Source organism: Amblyomma maculatum, chromosome 3 (assembly GCF_055883805.1).
Source record: "Amblyomma maculatum isolate TAMU_Amacu chromosome 3, ASM5588380v1, whole genome shotgun sequence".
Lineage (NCBI taxonomy): Eukaryota > Metazoa > Arthropoda > Arachnida > Ixodida > Ixodidae > Amblyomma > Amblyomma maculatum.
This window is the reverse complement of record NC_139346.1, coordinates 5,102,795-5,125,315: the sequence shown is the minus strand read 5'-3', so window position 1 is coordinate 5,125,315 and position 22,521 is coordinate 5,102,795. Positions and strand designations below refer to the sequence as shown.

Here is a 22,521-nt window from a genome sequence, read left to right as displayed (position 1 = left end):
AAAAGCCCAGAATAAATGATTCATCATTTTGACGTTATCGAAATTACCCAAGGCTTACAGAGTTTTTAGTTTGATTTCTTTGTTTTCCAGGGAAAACACTTATTTTAAATGTCTTTCAAGGTACCTAAAAAGAGCTAATAAGATTCATCAATAGGAGAACAGGCAAGATTACGATTCTAGTCTGCAACGCGTACAGACTACTAAATCGACTACTAAACAGACGCTAAATCGGGCTAGCGTCACATCAGTTATACACTGATTCAGTTGTGTTTAACATCGTGGCACGCACACGAAAATGCCATAGAAGTCACTAAGACCGCAAGCAACAGTACCAGCACAATGAACGGGGGAGACAATATATACTATAATAAGGTCAGCTGTACTGAATGAAGTCCTTGTAGGTGTAGTGATAAGGTTTGTAAAACCATTGGCAGAAATCGTATAATTCTGCTAATGATTTATACTAGAAGGTTCAAGTATATTGATGTTGAGGTCACCACCAATAATAGTCTAGTACTGAACTTCAGAGGTAAAATCGAGAAATTTGTCAAGATGTGTTAAAAACATATTTGGCTCACCTGCCGGCGGCCTGTAAACAACAGAAACCATTCTGTCCGCAATCTACAGCTCGAGCATTTCACAGTCAGGGGCAAATAAAGAGAACTCAGGTAATATTTCACTATTAAGGCTTCTGTTTTTAACCTAAATGGCAACACCCCCTCCACGAGAAGGGCGATTTAGGATACAAGGATCGTATTCAGGCAGTTTCACATAGTCAGCATCGCATACGCCCACATTTCAGTTAACAGAATTACATCAAAATTGTGCTCCAGACTGGCGACGAACTATGAGAAGTCATCAAACTTATGTAAAGACTGGACAATAATAATACGTATGGCAGAGAAATTGTTTACGTTGTGGCAACAATTTACTTTATGTGAAAGAAGTAATTCGTAATTCGTAATACTTCATTTTATTTTTAATTTTACGGCGAGTTATTGGGCTAACCGCAAGGTCATGCTCTGATCGAATATCAATAATTTGCTCTTAACATGTGAAGCAAATCTGAGGCCGAACCTTTGCACCTGCTCTTTCACAGTCTAAAGGTTTTCTTTGATCTGCATCGCGGAAGGTGCTCCTTTTGGCGAACCATTTGGCCCTTAGCTCCTGCTGAGAAGAATGATGGGAAATCCGTCCGCAGGCAGCCGATGTATGGTCATGGCATCCTCTTGCATAAGTATTTCAAGAGAAACCTCGGCACCTACTTTATTATTCTTAGCCAGTAGGTCTTCCTGTTCACTCTCAACGACACCATGAAATTTCAGGTATAAATCCGACTACTCCATTCCAGGCAATAAATACTGCACATGATCGCGGTTAGTTCAGAGCCAGCAGAAATGGTTTCTAGCTCTCGAACTTTGAGCTCTTTCGTTTCCTTCTAAGAGCCGTTCTTTAAACTTGCCAAACTCATCCAAAAGCACGTCAATTGCCTTCTCGATTTCGTCCACGTTTTCAAAGAGGCAAAGGAGAGATCTAAGCTTTCTGTTCATATTTTACAGAATTTCAGAAATATTAATTTTTGTCTGGTCGGCTTTTCCTGTGATAGCACCATTACTTGTATTCGGTTTGCAAGACTCACACTTCCAAGCTTTTCTATACGATTCTCGCTTCCTCTTGAGGGTTTCAGCAGTCATACCCGAGCAAGTGCCCAAGTGGAAGGGAACGTGGCACGCGCAATACGTCAGACGTGAATGCTCTTCAGACAGCACTCCTCTACATGTGCAGCAATGCGTCACGCCATACGATAGACCGACAAACGCAGAAATACATCAACGAGAATTGTTTTGGCAGCAGCGGGAGCTTTTGACTGAAGATAAAAAAAGTTGAACAACCTGTAAAATTACAGAAGAGCGTTAGGCGAGGGGCGTCGCACGAGCTGCCAAATGCGAGCAAAGAACATTCACGGTAGACGAAATCGCCTGGGAATGCCAGAATGGTAGAGAAGCTCCTTGTTGCGTGAGGAAGGGTGCCACCCCGAAATGGCAGCCTCGAGGACAGCGCGCTTGCAAGGGGCGCACAGATGCAGAGGCCAGGAAAATGGCAGCAATGCAAACTAGAAAATCACAGGAGAGCGTTAGGCGAGGTGTGTCACACGATTTACCGCTGCTGCCAACCTGTTCATCGAGGTGCGATTTATGCGCTCTGTAAGTGTCATTCGTCTGTGGATTATAGGGTGTCGAGTGCCGATGATTACAGTAACATAGTCGTGTAATTGTTCGACGACATCGGCAGTGAATTGACGACGACTACGGTCACTGATGATGACTCGAGGGGCGAAGAATGACGGAGCAAAAAGGTGGAAACGTGGCAGAAATGAGAGCAGCGCTTTCTAGGTATCATATGCAGTAGTCGACGCGTACGTTAATCCAGCGGTGGCCGTGTGCTAACTTGGGGAGCGGACCAAATAATTCGATGGAAAGTTTCTCAAATGGAGTACGCGGCAGGCTTATCGGTTGCAACATTGCAACAGGGAGACGTATTACGATGCTCTAACTGTTGGCACTCGACACAGTTTGCAACGCACTGGCGCACTGCCTTAAATAACCCGGGCCAGTAGAATCGTTGCCGTGTTCTGTAGCATGTACGGGCAAAGCTAAATAGCCGGATGCAATATCATCGTGCATGGCGTTAAGGGCAGCGCCACGAAGGCTTGCAGGGACGACAAAGAGCAGGCGGGCACTCTCAAAAGTATATTTTTTAAAAAGTAGGCCATCATGAATGACGAACGAATCCTTAGCCCAAGACGAATTGTTCAAGAGCAGGGTCTCTTGAATGCTCTTGCTCAATACTGGGAAATTAAACGCCGAGGGCAGGTAGACAGTCATCGAAGTCATCATCATCACTTGCTGTATCCGGTAGAGGGAAGCGGCATCCGCTTTTATATGGGACAGTAAAAGCATATTCCTGCAGGAGCAACGTCGAACGAACGAGTCGACCGGATGGATCGCACAGGCCAACAAGCCAACACAAAGAGTGCTGACCAGTGACGATCTTGAAATGAAGCACATGTAGATACGGCCGCAACTTTTGGACCGCAAAGAGGACCGCCAGGCACTCCAACTTTGTTACTCCGTTCCCTTCTGCTTTGGTCAAAGTTCAGCTAGCATACATAACAACGTGCTGGAAGCCGTTTGAAGTTGGACAGCCCCGGCGCCGCTGGCATTCGTGTGGACTTCAGTAGGCGCCGCTGGGTCAAAGTGGCGTAGCCAGATGGTAACAAATAGTTCGGCTGCTAGATGGCAGACTCACATGCAGACGACCATGTAAATGGAGCGTCCTTGTGAAGTAGAGAAGTAAAGGAATGGACGAGCTGTGCGAATCCTTGAATGAACCTACAAAAGTTAGAACACTGCCCCAGAAACTTCGTAGCTGTTTCAGAGTACGGGCTGGTGGGAACTCAAGCGCGGCAACTATCTTCTGTGAGGATATGCCGTCTTGATCGACAAGAAATCTGAGAACAAGAGTTTGTCGCCTAGACATTTCTTGCAGTTCAACCCAGCTAGTGCAATTCAGGCGAGCACAACACTCAATCGTTCGTTATGTTCATGAAAGCTCTTGCCGTAAATGATGACATCGTCAAGGTAGCACCTCCCATTTAAGACCACGCAAGGGAGTTCTACTTAAGTTTAGAACAACCCAGAAGGCTATGGAACGAAAAATGGTAGGGGTAACATTAAGATATAGGAAGCGTGCAGAGTGGGTCAGAGAAATAACTCAAGTTACCGACATTTAACTTAGCAGGATAGATGTGTAGGCCAGTTGGTGAGACATAAGGAAAATAAAACCGCAGCAGACACAGGACGGAGGCTAGAGACAACACAGGGCGGTACTGGCAACTGAAACGTTTATTGAAAAAACAGGGGCTTTTAAAGACAGATGGCACATGTGACCTTACAAACAGGTAAAGTGGGCTGAAACATGAAAACCAAACAAGACCTTCGGCGAACCTTAAGCGACAACAATCAGCACGTGGAAGTTGATAAAAGGATGATAACAAGCATAATCTGTAAAAGAGGAAATCATTAAAAAATAATCTGAACAATCTACAACAGCACATGAATGAAAAGACAAAGATCTCCGCGCTAGATGAGCATGACACGAATCCAAAACAAGAGGTTCAAAATAATTTTTAACGACCGACAACCAGGGGAGAAAGTGGATGCATACAAACCAAACAGTATAACAACCACCCAAGAAGTCACATGACAAGGAAATCTAGTTCAGAGTACGGGCTGGTGGGAACTCACGCGCGGCAACTATCTTCTGTGAGGATATGCCGTCTTGATCGACAAGAAATCTGAGAACAAGTGTTTGTCGCCTAGACATTTCTTGCAGTTCAACCCAGAAATCTAGAACTAGATTTCCTTGCCGCCGCCGCCGCCGCTGCCGCTGCCGCTGCCGCCGCCGCCGCGCCGCCGCCGCCGCCGCCGCCGCCGCCGCCGCCGCCGCTGCCGCTGCCGCTGCCGCTGCCGCTGCCGCTGCTGCTGCTGCTGCTGCAGCTGCTGCTGCTGCTGCTGCTGCTGCTGCTGCTGCTGCTGCTGCTGCTGCTGCTGCTGCTGCTGCTGCTACTGCTGCGGCTGCCGCTGCCGCCGCCGCCGCCGCCGCCGCCGCCGCCGCCGCCGCCGCCGCCGCCGCCGCCGCTGCTGCTGCTGCTGCCGCTGCTGCTGCTGCTGCCGCTGCTGCTGCCACTGCCGCTGCCGCTGCCGCCCACAAACCCTTCAACTCGTGGTGACTGTATAGCGGCGACACCATACGTGACACTTGCGAATGCTTTCGCAATTCAGCCCGTAAAAAGACTAATGCACCCCTGGGATTTTTCTCGTATGGCCTCTAGTCATTGTGATCAAACTGGTGGCCCAATCGACCTGGGGAAAATTGAAATCCCCGTAAATGTGTTCCTTGTACATTGAAGAATGAATCTTCCCTCAATTATCATCATCATAATCAGCCTGACTATAGCCACTGCAGGGCGAAGATCTCTCCCATATTCCGGCAATTAGCCCGGTCATGTGCGACCTGCGTCCACTTGACCCCTGCGAACTTGTTAACCTCATACGCCAAACTGACTTTTTGCCGCCCCCTTCTCTTGGTAACCAATCTGTTACCTTTTGAGGCCTCGGTTATCCCCTCTTCGCACTACATGTCCTACCCATGCCCGTTTTTTCTTCTTGATTTTCACTAGAATGTCATTAACTCGAATTATTTTTGACTCAGACTACATGATTCCTGTCTCTCAACGTTACACCTACCCTTTTCCTTTTCATAGCTGTCTGCGTTGTCCTCACCTTACTTAGATTCGTTAGCCTCCACGTCCCAGCCCCATAAGTGAATACAGGTAAGCTGGAATTCCCCAACATCCAAAGGTGAGATCCTTAGGATCGAAATCTGGTGGAGATAGTAAGAGCTGACGGGATAGTGCTAGCGTTGGATTTTCCACAGACATCATTCGTGCGTCACCACGGCTGGTATTTTTATGTCGTGCTGGAAGATTTGCCTCGCAAGTCGTCCAGACGAAACTTTCAGACTGGCTAGCTAGCATAACTAATCGTAACCGCAGCTTTAACCGAGCCATGATTGACTCAGGACATTCTTTTCTGAGGTCGAGTATTTCGCCTCGGTTTTTGAAGCCTTGCATATGCTTTGACGTCTTATTGTTTAACGAGGACAGTGACAAGACCACGATTACTGGCATCGGTTCATGGAAGCTTGCTTATCAAATGGCATGTTATGTATTTGCATGCGGGGCTTTTTCAAGACGTCGTCTTGTTCTTGTCACGCATTGTCTTAGGTAAGCCGCGCATGCTGCTCTGCAATTGCTGAACAGCTCTCGACAATAGCCCGGCAGGCAATAGGCACAGAGGCGCCAGACGTTTCGAAAGTACGTGTTGTGGGCCTGATGACTTCTGGCGCTGCATTATCCATCACATGCTCAAGAGATCATAACATGATGTACTAACCGCCCGTCCAAGTATAAGAAGCTCATGCTTGACAAAATGGCATCTCCAGGACAAGAGAACAGCCATTAGCCGGATCAGTTGGGGCTTACATCTTGACAGTGTTAACAATGAGTTCTATATTTCCTTCCAGTAACCTGAGACGTCCTGCAAGCGTTAGTCCTTGGTCCCCTTCTATTTTTAATATATATCAATGCCCATGCATACGTCTGTCTGCGTTACGATTCGTATGCTCACCGATTACTGTGTTATCTATAGCACAATTCATAACGCCTCCTAGCTGTGTAAAACGGCTTAATTTATATACAAGATTGCTGCAACCAATGGCTCATCGAACCTTTCCGATATCAATAAAAACGGGTACCATATTGTTCCATATTTTCTTACGCAATCTACCAGGTGTGCGTTGAATTAGCTACAAATACCTGGGTGTACCATTAAGAACAATCTAGCGTGGATCGCGCATATCTCTTAAGCCATATCATCTATATTCTTAAAACTTGGTATGATTTATGTGCCACGAAACCTGAAATTGCTAACTCACCCAAACCAAATATATCCAACCAATTCCTTTGAACCGAGGCACATTCATTCATGCTACCCATATAATGTCACCATTAAAAGAAAAATGGGCTTATCACCGCCGAATTCCAAGTATGAGCTCACGTAATTTCGCGCATGCGTATCGCGCCGTATTGTTCATCCGCTTTAAGGCTAATTTTCCCAACTACAAGATTTGCCCTTTGGACTGGAATGCCTTCCACATGACCATCCACATTTCTCAAACCTGTAGCAGCTAACATCGGGCCCATTCTGGCACCTCGTAATTTCGGCGCCGAGTGGGCTAGTATTGGAATGCATCATGAAACCGCGCAAAAAGACAAGGGACAGAGGCAACAGGACAAAGCGCGGAACCAGTTTATTAAGGCGCGACTGTCGTCGACAAAAGCTGTCTGATTGGTCGACAGAGAAGTGACGTCACCACCCGCCGAATTCGACACGACTAAACAGAAGTCTCACCTTGTTTAGCGTTCCTGCCATCTGCAATCCCACGCTGCAACGCGCGCCAATGAACGTCACGCGACGGAAGCGATGGTGAACCGTGCAAATGCACACTTGTCGGAGAAAGTGTGAAAGATACTGCGCATCTCCTTTCCTGCAAACCAATTCTAATTATATGTAGCATTGCAACGAAATCGGATAAAAAGCAAGCAAGGAGAGGCAGATGATAGGAGAGGAAGGGTAGACTTTCGTCATTCTCCTCTTAAGAGACATCTATAATTTTTACAGCGGTGCGTCAAATTTTATACAATCAACGCAATCACGCTAGAACATAACAAACGATCATCACGTAACACTTGTGCGCAGGCGTTTGCGGTAAATCATGCTATCTAGATTTGCAAACTGTTTATCTGACAAAATTTGGGAACAAAATTTGTCCCGTGCAAAACTGGTGTAGTTTACAAAATACCGCTGTCCTGTGAGAATGGCTATATTGAAAAAACTAGACGAGGTATAAACGTCAGACTGCAGGACCCCCACGCAGGAGTTAGCGTACTGGCGGGAGGACGGCATGTGGCTGATCATTGTCGCCATTGTTGTGGTTGCAAGCCTCGGTTCCGCGAGACGATAATCTTGAAAAAAGTTCGCGTCAGAACTTAGTAGAGAAGTTAACGAGGCCTACTGTATTAAGGAGTCTGGCTCATGGGCCAGCAAAACTTCGGTTAACTTGTCAGATAAAGAGTTTGCATACCTGGGCAGCATGATGTCCCGCTCAAGCCTGCGCACTAGAGTTACGTGATGATCGCTTGCTAGGCTACAGGGTGATTGCGATGACTGTATAAAATGTGACGCACAGTTGTAATAAACTCGTAAAAAACTTAGTATGTCTTTCTCCGTATCCCTGTGGTGCCACAACAAGATGAAACTGGTTGAAGTTCCGCGCTTTGTTCTGTTGCCTTCTTTCCTGTCCCTTGTCTTTTTGAGCAAAATGTCTTCAAGTTTGCGCCCTTTCATAGTTATTTTACAGCCGTCGTGCACTTGTTCAATCGTGTGGCGGTTCCGAGTGGGATACCCATTTCTCTGCTCCGAATCTTATCTGTTAGTCGAGGGATGCATTCCAAGGCGAAGTAAACATTGTGTCCTAGCCACGGTACCGGACGACGCGTCAGAATCTGTGTAGGATGCTGAATACTTTGCGATGGAAGGCTATTCCCGGATGGAGGACCACAAAACTGACTCTGCGGGGCCACGCGGAAGTTGTGTACCTTCCACGCTCACGCCAGAGGCATTAGCGCCGGTCGCTCGTGCTAAGGGGCCGAACTCAGGTGGCTAACTTTGGAGACGATGGCGGCTCAGAATTCAATGGACCAAAGCCAAATGCTCCTCGACTAACAGATAAGATTTGGAGCAGAGAAAGGGGTATCCCACTCGGAACCACTACACGATTGAGCAAGTGCACGACGCCTGTAATAATCACTGTGCAAGGGAGCGAACTTGTAGACATTGTGCTCTCTTGTTGGCCTTGTCAGAACGGCTGCACATTATACCACACTACGTCTTCGTCCCTGTCTCTCGGTCACTGGTGACAGAGTGGCAGTTGTAAAAGACCATTATAGAAAGGAAATGCCTTCCCTCAAAGCATCATTCCCTTGCCCATATATATAGCTAATTAAGCCTAGATGCAATGCACATTATTCTTAGCGTGCTGATAGAGCTGGTTGGTAATTCATGAATCATGATAGACAATTTATGCAAAAAATTACACGTTTACGACAGGGGCAAAGAAAGACTGCCTGCTACCGCGGTGACTTCAAATACTTATTGTAGAAAAAGCGGCACATATAAGAAAAATGGTGGGGAAGCTAGTGGGACAGTTTAAGAGTTTAAAGGAATAGCATTATAAAGACACGTCATGAAAGTGAGGTCAACATTTATCCTTTTCGGCACAAAAGTGTGCCGTGGTATGTTTATTACGCCCTAGAAATGCTCTTTACTTTTTAAATGTATTTCTGCACCGATGCCTAGCTTTGCGTCGAGAGGAAAAACCACTGTATTGTCTCCTAGACATGGGTCACATTAATAATAATAATAATAATAATAATAATAATAATAATAATAATAGTAATAATAATAATAATAATAATAATAATAATAATAATAATAATAATAATAATAATAATAATAATAATAATAATAATAATAATAATAATAATAATAATAATAATAATAATAATAATAATAATAATAATAATAATAATAATAATAATCAATCAATCAATCAATCAATCAATCAATCAATCTTTATTTAATGTGCGCAGGAACAACCATGTGGTCTTCGTGCTGCAGCACAAAAAAAAAAATGAAAAAGCACAAACATGTTTACACACACAGAGAGAACACAAAAAAAAGAAATAAATAATACATGAAATGAAACTGAGACGAAAAGTATCACGGAAATTAAGCAAACAATGAGTATCATCGCTTATATACACAGTGAGAGAATTTTTTAGCACACCAGGAAATAAAGAAAAAAAAAAAAAGAACGGTAGGTAGAAGAGAAAAAAAAGCAAAAAAAAAAACAGATGACTGACATTGATTATAGTCATCATCATCATCATCATCATCAGCCTGATTATACCCACTGCAGGGCGAAGGCCTCTCCCATATCTCTCCACTTAACCCGGTTCTGTGCTAGCTGCATCCACTTGACCCCTGCGAACTTCTTAATCTCATCTGCCCACCTAACTTTCTGCCGCCCCCTGCTACGCTTTCCTTCCCTTGGAATCCAGTTTGTTACCCTCAGCGACCATCGGTTATCCTCTCTTCGCACTACATGCCCTGCCCATGCCCATTTCTTCTTCTTAATTTCCACTAGAATGTCGGTAACTTGAGTTATTTCTCTGACCCACTCTGCACGCTTTCTATCTCTTAATGTTACCCCTACCATTTTTCGTTCCATAGCCCTCTGGGTTGTCCTCAACTTAAGTAGAACTCTCTTGGTTAGCCTCCACGTTTCAGCCCCATAGGTGAGTGCAGGCAAGATGCAACTGTTGTATACTTTCCTCTTGAGCGATACCGGTAAGCTGCTAGTCATAATCTGCGAGTGCTTGCCAAATGCGCTCCATCCCAATCTTATTCTTCTTGTTATTTCCTTTTCATGATCCGGATCTGCGGTTACTACCTGTCCTAAGTAGATATATTCGCCTACTACTTCCAGTATTTCGCTACCTAATGTAAACTCCTGTTCCTTCCCGAGGCTGTTGAACATTACCTTAGTCTTCTGCATATTGATTTTCAAGCCTACCTTTCTACTTTTCCTGTCTAGGTCATCAATCATTATTTGCAGTTCATCTCCCGAGTTGCTTAGCAAGGCAATGTCATCAGCAAATCGCAGATTACTGAGGTATTCTCCATCTACCCTTATCCCTAACTGCTCCCATTCCAAGTCTCTGAATACTTCCTCTAAACAAGCTGTGAATAGTACTGGGGAGATTGTGTCTCCTTGCCTAACACCTTTCTTTATGGGAATTTTGTTGCTTTCTTTATGTAGAACTATGGTTGCTGTGCAGCCACTATATATATCTTCCAGCACTTTCACGTACGGCTCGTCTACCCCCTGATTTCGCAATGCCTGCATCACCGCCGAGGGTTCAACTGAGTCAAATGCTTTTTCGTAATCAATGAATGCTATGTATAAGGGCTGGTTATATTCCGAGCATTTTTCTATCACCTGATTGATGGTATGGATATGATCGATAGTAGAGTGATTATAGTAATATAGAAATATACATAAAATAAACAACCATTCCAGGCGCAACAAGTGCATGGTACTTAAAACACAGGCTAGAAGTACAGAATAATACAATAAAGAAGTAAAATTGAACAAGGGACAGTAAGATTCGAATATAAAGTTTAAAGTTGAAATATAAGCAAGAAACGGATAAAAAGTAGTTCAAGATACAGACAGCATTGAACAGGAGAAAAAGCAAAAAGTGAAGTAAATACAATTTAAGGCTAGAAAGTGGGAGTTATATGTGATAAAGTACTATTTAGAATACAACGCTACGAACATCCAATGTAAATGAACAGAGCGAGTTTTGGAAGATGTCAAGGTGAGGACAAAAAGAGTTAAATAACCACTGCATCCTGTCCAGAGGGGAGTGGGAATGAAGAGGAGAAACCTGAAATGGTCTGAATTCCCTCATGCTCTTTCGCGGAACGCGCAGTAGGATGTACTCTAAGAGCTGAGGGCACATAATGTGGCCATGAAGGAGTTTGTACAGAAATATGATATCAAGTCTGATACGACGGCAGTGAAGGGAAGGAAGATTCAGTTGGGCGCTCCTGGTGGAGCGAGAGGGGGAAGTTGCGAAAGGAAAGCGATAATGAAATATCCGTAAAAATTTTTTTTGTACTCTGTCAACCTTGTCCAAGTTCGATTTGCAAGTGCCATTCCAAACAACCGACGCATACTCCAAGACCGGGAGGCATATGGACAGGTACAGTTTTAGGAACGGAAGTGGAGTATGGAACTCTCTCGAAAGTCTGCAAACGAATCCGAGTGTGCGCATAGCCCGCTGAGCAATGCGTTTAGTGTGAGAGGAGAAGCTGAGGGTGCGGTCAAAAAGTACACCAAGGTCATTAATTTCATCAACCCTATCCAACAGCACAGAATTGACAGAATAATGGTAGAGAAAGCTATGTGTTTTACGAGTAAAGGACACAACCCTAGTTTTGGAAGAATTGAGGGTAAGTCGATTCATCGCACACCAATCAGAAAAAGCAGATATGTCCGATTGCAACAACACGCAATCTTGAAAAGAATGTATTACCTTGAACATTTTTATATCATCAGCATAAAGAAGAAACGAGGAGTTCTTTATCGCCGAGGAAACATCATTAATAAAAACGGAGAAGAGAAGCGGGCCTAGTACTGAACCTTGAGGAACTCCACTCGTTGCAGGGTAAACGAAAGAAGTCTGTCCATTGACACTGACAAAGCAGAAGCGATCAAGGAGATAGTTGCGTAGGAGGGCTACGAGAGAGACTTCAACGCCAGAGAGTAGAAGTTTTTCAAGAAGTAGTGAGTGAGTAACAACGTCGAAAGCTTTGCTCATATCACAGTACACAGTGTCAACCTGACCCCTCTGAAGGACTGCTGCAGAGGCATACGTCATAAACGTGACTAGGTTGGTGGAAGTAGAGCGACCCGACATGAAGCCATGTTGATTCGGTACTATGATATGTTTGAGATGGAAGGAAAGTACGCTGTGCAAAGCTAATTCGAAAAGCTTAGAGGTTGCACATAGAAGAGAAATCGGACGATAATTGGAAACATCAGTTTTGTTTCCAGACTTGAAGACAGGAAACACGCGTGCCATTTTCCACACGCGAGGAAAGGCAGCATTTTTTAAACAGTTATTAAATATGGCAGTCAGTACTGGTACGAAGATATAACTGAAGGCTTTTATTATGGCAGCTGGAATGCCATCAGGTCCAGGAGACAAAGATGGTCTCAGACGCTTAAGACTCTCAGTTATCAACTCCTCGTCAAAGAGAATGGAATTAGATAGTGCACCAGATGGGAGGCAAACGGAATCACAATGTGGATGTTTGTAAACGGAGGAAAAATGTTGTGCAAAACTGTCGGCAACATCCCGAATTTCCGAACCCTGAGAGTCAACTAAGCTGATACTTAAATCTGATTTAATGGAACGCTTGCGAACGTAACGCCAGAACTGACTAATAGTAATAGTAATAATAATAATAATAATAATAATAATAATAATAATAATAATAATAATAATAATAATAATAATAATAATAATAATAATAATAATAATAATAATAATAATAATAATAATAATAATAATAATAATAATAATAATAATAATAAGTTTATTCGGACATGAAACATGTACACAGAACATGCCCACGGGAAGAGGCAAAAGGAAGAAGCTGATGGCATTCTTCCTGACGAGGCCTCACCCCGGGTCACACATCAATGGCAGAAGGATGGACGAGGTCAAGGTAAGTTTCACCAAGAAAACAAAACAAAACATAACCAATGAAGAAAAAAAAAATCTCAGATTATATTTGGCATTATAAGAAAGTATATAAGAACCATGGCATCGTAAACAAGGTAAGTACATCAGTAACGCTACAATTCGCGACACAAAATGTAAACAAAATAATATACGACAAGCACTACAAGTCACATAGATTTGGTGCATTCCTAAAAAGTGGAAAAAAGCAACTTCATTTTCTTTTTAAATTGAAAAATAGCTTTACTGTTTATAGCATCATCAATTATTGAAGGATAGGCATTGCATACTATACTAATTTGGGTATCTGTATGTTGGGTGCCATAGTTAGTCCGGGCGCGAGTGGAAACAAGAGAGGTAACACGCAGACTGTAGCCGGTATTTCTGTTCAGATATGTATTTCTAAATGATGTGATGTCTTGCTTAATTTTTTGAAAGATATGCACAGCAACAGAATACTTATGGAATGGAAGAATATGTAGGGCGTGGAATGAGTGGCCGCCGTTTGAAGGGTTTTCGGAACAAGCGCGTAAAGCTCTTTTTTGCAAAGAAAATAGTCTCTCTGAACAAGTTTTGTTGCAAGTCCCCCAGATGAGATTACAGTACACCAGTTGAGAATGGATTAGGGCAAAATACAACTGTTTTTTTATCTGCAAGGGCAACAGGTGTCTGATACGATTGATCACACCAATTGACCGAGCTACCTGCAGGCGAACATAATTTACATGGTCTCCCCAGCCTAGGTCACTACGGAAAAATACGCCCAGGAATTTACAGGAGGCTACAGATTCAATCAGGGTATCGTTAAACCGGAGTTGAATGGGATAATCTATAGGCTTATTTTTAGGTCGGAATAATATGAATTTAGTTTTCTTAACATTCAATTTCAATTTATTTACAGCAAGCCAAAGCATCAGTTTATGTAGCCAGGAGTTGGTGCGACGCTCTAGTTCGCGAAGATCACAACCAGAAAAAAAAATGTTTGCGTCATCTGCGTATAAAACAATGTTAGAATAAGTTGAAATATTTACTATGTCATTGATATATAATATAAAAAGAAGGGGCCCCAGTATGGATCCCTGCGGAACACTGAAGTTTATTATTTCTGAATCAGATACGGCATTGTTAAGTCGTGTGTACTGAGTGCGATTGGATAAGTAGCTTTGCAGTAACCTGTGAGGCGTTCCACGAATACCATATCTCTGCAATTTATGAAGTAGAATGTCGTGCTTGACCGAATCAAAGGCTTTGGAAAAGTCAAGAAATATACCGACAGTGAAAAGCTTAAGTTCAATATTATTAATCAAACTATTTTTGATTTCGAGCAGTGCTGCCTGCGTGGATTTTCCAGGCTGAAATCCATACTGCTCCTTACAAATTATATTATTAGAATTCAGGAATTTGTATACCCTCGTAAAGATAACTCGCTCTGTAACTTTCGAAAACAAAGGTAGTACGGAAATAGGACGATAGTTACTGGGGTCATTTTTATTGCCTCCTTTGAAAATTACTGTAACACGGGTGGATTTCATTTTTTCTGGGAATTCACCTGTAAGAAGCATTAGATTACAGATATGTACGAGAGGAAAGGTAATAAATGTAGCAGCAGCTTTTACGGCTAGTGCAGTAATGCCGTCTGGGCCAGGAGAGCATGTATTGCGCATTGAGTTTATAATTGAGAGAATTTCATCTTCTGATGTCGGAGATAAGAATATTGAACTCTGACATGCCGGAAACAAAAAAGAATCGACAGATGTTACAGCTGAGGGAAGAGTATATGAAGTGGGATTTCCTGCATTTAAAAAATAGTCGTTAAGTTTATTAGCGAGTGAGGCACCGCTATAAAGAACTCCATCGATTTGCATTTCTGAAGGAGGAACATGTCGCTTTCTTCCAATAAGTTTATTGATGCCTTCCCAAAGGGATCTAGCATTATGCATGGAGGAAAACTTTCGGCGATAAAAAAGCGATTTTGCCTTTTTTAGATCCTGATTTAATTTGTTCCGAAACGTCTTAAACTCTAACAAATGTTCTTGATTACGTGTTCCAAGAAATCGTGCAAACAACTTATTTTTTGTTTAATACGTTTTAGAAGGTCCCGTGAGATCCACTCTTTTTTTGCCTTCCTGCATTTGTTAAATTCTTCAATTGGAAACGCCTTGTTAAACGCATCTAGTGTTTTCTCTATGAACACGTTGTAAGCGGCAGATGAGTTTACCGCTTTGAATACATCGACCCAGCTAATTTCAGACATAAGTAAACAAAATTTAGCGATGTTCTTTTGGTCATAGGTTTTACGTATGTAAACAGGAGCATCCGGTGCCTTCACATTCGAAAAAAGTGCAAAAAATGGAAGATGATCGCTTATTCCCGAAGAGAAAACACCAGACATGGTGTTGTTAGGTAAAAAGTTTGTAAAACATACATCGAGTAGGGTTTCTGTCTGATAGCCTATTCGTGTAGGCATATCAACAATATTTTCGCAACCAAACGATAACATTATTTCCAATAATCTGATTTGTGTTTGGCTAACACTCATAATATCGATATTCAGATCACCAACTATTACTACATACATTTTGTGTTGACTGGTATATTCCAAAAAAGACTCAACAAACTTTAAAAACACAGACACGTCGCTATGAGGAGGACGATACACTACCATGATAGCTATATTATGATACAGGATAGTAACAGCTTCAAAATGGTCAGTCACAAGTGAATAATTGTTCATTATGTCAAAACGTAGGTGGTTCTTTATAAAAAGAGATACTCCCCCTCCGCGTTTGTTTGCCCTGAACTGTGACACCTCTTCATATCCTACCATTGGCATAACATCTTCCGGACAGCTGAACCAAGTTTCCGTAAATGCCAAAAAATCAAATTCGTGCACCAGTGATTTAATTTCGCCTTCAATGCGCTCGATTTTATTTTTCAAACTTTGAGCATTTAAATGATAAATAGATAAAGACTTGTCTAAAGAGCAGCCAGCATTTCTGAGTAAGTCGTTAAATGTTGTGGTATTGAAATAAGACATGGTAAGAAATAAAAGGGGGGGATCCTGGTATGAAACTTATACGAGGCCAGACTACACAAGCTTGTTCAAATCTTCTTCACGCCCAATCCTGATGGCATTTGCACCTGCTTCCTTTCGAACAAACACTTTCCCTTCCTTTGTCCAGACAAATTCATATCCCTTTTCTTTGGCTGCGGATTTCACAAGCCACAAAAGCTTCTTATTTAAAGCAGTCAAGTTGTCAACAAAGTAGATACCGTCCCTAAGGTCTGAACGCTTAGCCATCCAATTTGTTTTCGTCGCCCGCTTCGCAAACCTGATAAGCACAGTTGGAACCGTGTCTGATCGAGCGGGCAGACGATGTAGGCCTTCGATGTCGTTCTCTGTGAGGCATGGTACATCGAGCTGATTCGCAATTTCATTCACTTTTACGAACAGGTTTTCATTTACTGATAGGGGTAATCCGCGAATTTCCATGCTCTGGCAGCGACTGTACCGTTCCATATCGTTCAGTTCAAGCTTCAACTTTCCGATTTCTTCTCTGCTAATTCCTTTTCAATTTCATCGACCCTATTGCGAATAGCATCGATCTCTTTTTCATGCCTCTCTGATGTTTGAAGTAGCTGATCATATGTGTCCGACATGTATTTGACAGAGATTTCAATGCTAGTTACAGTTTGTTTTAAGGATGAGAGGTCATCCACCTTTACTGTGAGAGCAGGAAGGGCTTTACTTATCTCAGCAAGTTGCTGAGTTAGGACAGGAGAGTGAGGACTTGAGTGCTGCCCTTCATCAGTGCGGGTTTGCGATAAACGACATGTTGGGCATCTCAAGGTTTTTCTTGCTTCAATGTTTTTCTTTTTATACGCATGCTCACTGATGCCCGCACACTTCCCTAGTTGGTAGTACTGACGGCACTTTGCACATTCCATCATCTCATCTCCATCTTGAAAAAACTGATAGCAAGCAAGGCATGTATCATCAGGCAAGGCTGTCATGGCTATAAGAAAGAGAATACACAGAGGCTTCCGCGACGCAGTGGCAGCAACGGCAGCGGCAATTACGTGAAAATAATGCAGTAACTAGAGCAAAACTAACCTGTAACATGAACGTAGGTTTATACAGGTGCCGGTTGATCGCTGTTGCCGCCACCGCTACTGCCAAGCGTGTGAAGAACTGCTGCGATGCATCCGGCTTTTGTAGACAGAACACGGGGCGTAGTCCGCTTGGACAGGGGGTGTTGTTTACTAGCTGCCTCAACGAAGATGATTTCCACAGATTGTCCGGTGACGTCAGCAGCCCTCGAGAAGCCTGGCTCTCCGGTGACACTGTAACATGAACGTAGGTTTATACAGGTAGGTTTATGCCGCCACCGCTACTGCCAAGCGTGGGGATGGATCTGGACAGTGGGCTCTCAGGCCACTACAGGTGGCCAAAAGTAACTGGACTTCGCGTCCCTAACACCTTCTCGACTTTTACAAGGCCTGCTCACATCCTCCCCAGCGTCTACGTCATGCTAGTTGTCCTTTTCTGCCTTTGGCGTTTGGACGGTACGCCATCGCTCCTGTCGCGTGGCGTTCTTTGGCGCGCGTTTGTGTGGGATTGCAGATGGCAGGAACGCTAGAGAACTTCTGGTTGGTCGCTTCGATTTTGGTGGCTGGTGATGTCACTTCTCTCTCGACCAACCAGGTGTGTCGCTCGCCCGCTTTGTACGACGACAGTATGAGCCAATAAAGGCTTTCTCCGAACGTTCCCGGAAACAGGTTCGAGCGAAAATGTTTGAGCAACTGAATATCAGTCGTCGCTGCCTACTCTCTTGATTAGGTTTGGTGCTGCACAGCTCCGCGTTGACGTTATTTTTGGGTTGCTTTCCCACGCTCAAGTGTGCTTTCAATCGTGTGCATGCATTTTTGCATGTGTCAGTACGTGCAAAATATTGAAGTGTGACCAGCATCACCGGTGCTTGAAACGAGGATATGGCATTTCCCAGAAGACTACACTTGACGTGGCGTAACATGGGGTGGTGTTGTGTTCCTGTGTGTCGCGGGAACTATGACACTGGTCCCAAAGTGCGTGTTCTCGCGTTTCCAAAGGATGCCAGCAGGAATGAAGCGTTGTCCTCGTGTTTGTGTGTGCTTCTTATGTTGTGTGTTGTTACCTGCTCCGCTGCCTTCTTCCAAGAAATGAATCGTGGATTAGAGTCATCCCGCGGAACTATTTCACACCCAGCTTGCATTCAATGGTGAGAAACTGAAGTTTATGCCGTACTCCCCATGTCCCACGTGCTCGACCAAAAGATCATGTAGTGCTTAAATAATGTTTGACGTGAAAAGACTGGCAGTCTTAGTGAATTTGACCAGGCCAGGGATAATGAACAGAAGTATGTAGTACTGTGCTGGACTGCTTAATAATACGCAAATTATGTAATAGTGTGTCCATATACCGGCAGTAAGTGACTACATATTTTTCATACATTGCGCAAGTTTGTGAACTTCACTTCCAAGAAAAAGACCAAATGAAGAGGCTATCACACATTGATGCAGCAACAAGAGACTTTGACAGTTGACAGTGACATGTTCCATCTGGTGTCCAATGCCGTACCGCCTATTTACCCGAACTGCACAGCTTACTTGAACCAGTCCCAGCCCCGGAGGGCCATGCCGTTGTCCACCACCGAAGCGGTGGCGGGTGAAATGACGGCCTACAAGATAAAAATCCGATTACAGGCTAGCACCGTAGGCATTTCGTTTCTGCGAGATGCCGCCTTGGAAACCTGTAAAAATGGTCACATACCAGAAACTCTAGTGCGGCATGTAGTGCATGCCGCAACAAACGTTACTTTGAACAACTTTTGTAAAATGAGAAAGGATCATATTCAAAGTGCAGCGCAAAAAAAAAAAAAAAAGCTGCGGACAGAAAAACGAAGACGTCAAGCAAGAAATGAAATTGGCCGCTTCCAACCCTTCCTGTCAATAAAACTATTTGTATAAAAGCATTTGCGACTCTATTTCAGGACGCTGTTTACAAGTTTAAAAGCTACCTTAGACATTGGCGGTGCATGCCTCGGTGGTGCGAAAAAAAATAAACTCGAGTGTTAGTCAAGCTCTCTTAATAATTACCGAACGCAAAAAACCTGCAACAAACGCGCACCTGGGCAAGCAGCCTCGAGAGATTCAACGCGAACGCCAGGCGGCCGAAAGCAGCGTCCGGGGTGGCGAGGGCAACTGGCGTGACGTCACGGCCTCCGTGGAATGGCCTTAGTCAAGTGGGTGCTAGCGTCCCCTGCGCACGATTCGGTATTCCGGCCGTGAGCTGCTCTGAGCCTTCCATCGTTTCTGTTGCTCAGCCCCCTAAAAGACCGGGCAATGTTGGGGTAAAGTTCGTTCACGGACTTGAGCTGAGACGACCATGTGGGGAGGCGTCACCTGGAAGAATTAGGGAATTAAGACAATGGGACTTCAAAGTGCTCGATTGTAGACGGCGCCAAACGACTTGCTGGGCCTGGTACAGTAATATCCGTCTAGAAATACTTGATCGTGAACGCTCCGAGGCCTGCAATTACAAAATATTGGGCGGGCACAGCGGGAGGCAATCCTTTGGATCAGCACTTTTCAGTGGCCTCTGTTAGCCATTGAAGCTTAAAGTTAAAGGGGCTGCTAAATGTCTCCCAAGCGCGCTCTGTATGAAGACAGTAGAAACAGTCCTTTCCATGGCAGCAGTATGGTGTGAGTCTGCCTGCGTGTGAAAAGGCTCTTATAATAACACTGCGGAGCAAAATTTCGGTGCTTAACGGGGCGGCATGATGCTTGAATTCTCAAAAATTCACACTTGCCGATTGCACGTTTTTGAAAACCGCACTGTGTTGCTTAGTACTTGTTGAATTTTCTGCGCCTTTAGGATTTCTGGTTTGAGACAACGACGCCTTATACTAGCCATGGTTCACTTTTGGTATTCATGAAATCGTTTATTCTTAGCACACTGAAGGATTGGCTTATTTTGTCAGACGCTGACTCAGCATGTTTTTTTGCAGGTGTACTTCATACTCGTCGTTCTCTCGCATTACCAGAACATGAAAAACTCGTCTCGTCAAGTATCTGTGGTCATAAAAATGTGAAGGACGTGCCTTGTAAGGAAATAAATATTTTTATACTGCCTCCCCCTTCAGTGTGATATTTTCACTGACAGCCTTAGACAGAGAACCAGGGTTTCTTTTGCAAATTTTTAACAACCTACAGTGCGCAGGACAAGATAACCTTCCACAACGATAAATATGGCTCTTCGATGTATGTTTCCTATTTGTCAATCGGAAGATGTGTACGTTATGTTTGTGACACAGTGGTACAAGACCTTTATTTATTAACACTTTTATTTATTTATTTTTATTTTTCTTCTTGGCTCATGAGTGGTGCCTGCAAATGTTTGTCAAACGGTTTTAAGCCAATCCTACACAAGCCAAACAAGCCAGACCCTGAAGAAAAAATCTTCCAGAACTGAGAATCGAACTCTTAGCCTTCCTGCCAACAGTAGAGGGAGCTAACCAACTACGCCACGCTGGAAATTTTGTTTCTTAATTGCATGTTAAACTTCCGAGGAAGAGAAACGGAAACAGCTAATGCCTCCAATCACCGTGGTGTGCAATCTAAGCTTGTTATAATCCAGTAATTCCCCCCATAATAGATGTCGAAATTCCGGGAGGCACACACAACCATCCAGATGCGGAAGCCAACTATGCGACTCTTCCAGGGCAGCATACACTTGTTATGTCTAATCTTTTCGTAATATGTACTTGTTGAAAAAGAAAGGCAACACAATGAACAAACTGAATTTACTGGTTATAATAAGAGAGAACTGTTTCATACAATGTTCTTGTAGCGACGGCTTGCCTGTGAGTCCAACTGACACCTTCTTTGTCAACCGCTCCCCGCTTCCTCACCCCGAAGACCACTCTCTCCGATGCAGAGACAGGCTACCCGGGAACTTCGACCTGCTGCCGCGGCCCAGGGAGTCGAGCGGCGTCCTCCTCGACCGTCTGAGTGTCCGAAAAAGCGGGGGTGGTGATCCAAGCATTCCCCGCGCGGACAACCGTTCTTTTCGCGAACTACGTTCGCAATACACTCCCGCACGAAATGGCACAGTCCCGCGCATCCACTGCACAACCTATATTGGGTACAGCACTTCCAAGGGACGACGTAGGGTTGCTATTATCTCCAGCTTTCAGAACTGTAAGCTGTAGTCTCATTCAGCACCTTAATATCGCCTGCCTGTAAACACCGGCTGGTTATTTGGTGCAGCTGCGTCATTTGCGCTTTTGATCGCTGACAAATATTCAACTTCAGTTGCGTAATATTTCTCCCATGCAGCGGCGCTCGGCCCAAGCTTCGCTGCACGGAAGAACTGTTGCTTTTTATTTTTTATTCGTCCCAGTGTGTTGTTAAACCAAGGCTCTTGGTTATCAGCTTTGATAGTGCACGTGGGGATATATTTGTTGGTTAGATGATTAACTTTATTCTTGAAGATAGATCAATTTTCGTGGACCGTGTTTTGATGGAAGCGTTGTTCGAAATCGGAAAACATGGTGAGTAGTTCATTATTTATTGCTAAGCAGTCAGCTTTGCCATAAAGCCTTATTGTTTTTTGGCTACCTTTCTTTTTTCGGGGGAAATATTAAACATTGCGGGAATTACATTGGGATCGCTTATTTCTCTCAGATAAGTAACAGAAGTTAAAGTCTCGAGGTTACTGGACAAATACAGATCTAGAATGTTTTTCAATGTCTCAGTGATGCGTGTTGGTTGAGGTAATAATTGTGAAATATTAAAGTTAAGACACACCCAATTCACGGGTTTCCTGAGCTATGGTAGCGTAAGGTTCATGATGCCAGTTATTAGATGTGTAGTTAAAGTGACAAAACAGAATAATCATCGCATTGGGATACCTGGTCGTGAGCTGTAACAGAACGTTGTTAAGTTTAGGGGAAAAGTCAGGGCTATTATGGGGTTGTCGGTAAAAGATCGGTGCATTGCGGTATATTAGCCATAAAATTTCTAGATCGGATGTAGCGTTCACAAGAGTGAATGGTTCAGTTCAGTTCAGTCGTTCAGTCGTGTCCGACTCTTCGTGACCCTATGGACCATGTCACGCCACGCTTTCCGGTCTCTCACTATCTTCCTAACATCACATAACTTCATCTGCAGTGCCTCGAGGATGCCATCTAACCATCACGTTCGCTGCCTACCCCTTCTCCGGCGACCCTCAACCTTTCCCAATATCAAATCTTTCTCCGGCGACTTGTCTCTTCTCATCAGATGACCAAAGTAGCTGAGCTTTAACTTTAGAATGTGACCCTCCAATGAGCAGTCAGGGTTTATGGTCGACAATATCAACTGATTTGATCTTCTGGCAGTCCAAGGAACTCTCAAGAGTCTTCGCCAGCACCACAATTCAA

General features: G+C 43.8%; 1 protein-coding gene across 1 annotated transcript in view; it reads left to right on the top strand.

Moving 5' to 3' along the window:
- The window catches only part of LOC146194146 (uncharacterized), a 277,763-nt gene extending 257,532 nt beyond the window's left edge, over nt 1-20,231 (top strand). The window contains exon 5 of the mRNA XM_084596029.1: nt 20,107-20,231. Coding sequence (XP_084452155.1) covers nt 20,107-20,190 — 84 coding nt within the window. The 3' untranslated portion in view covers nt 20,191-20,231. The remainder of the gene's footprint in view (nt 1-20,106) is intronic.
- The last annotated feature ends 2,290 nt before the right edge of the window (nt 20,232-22,521 follow it).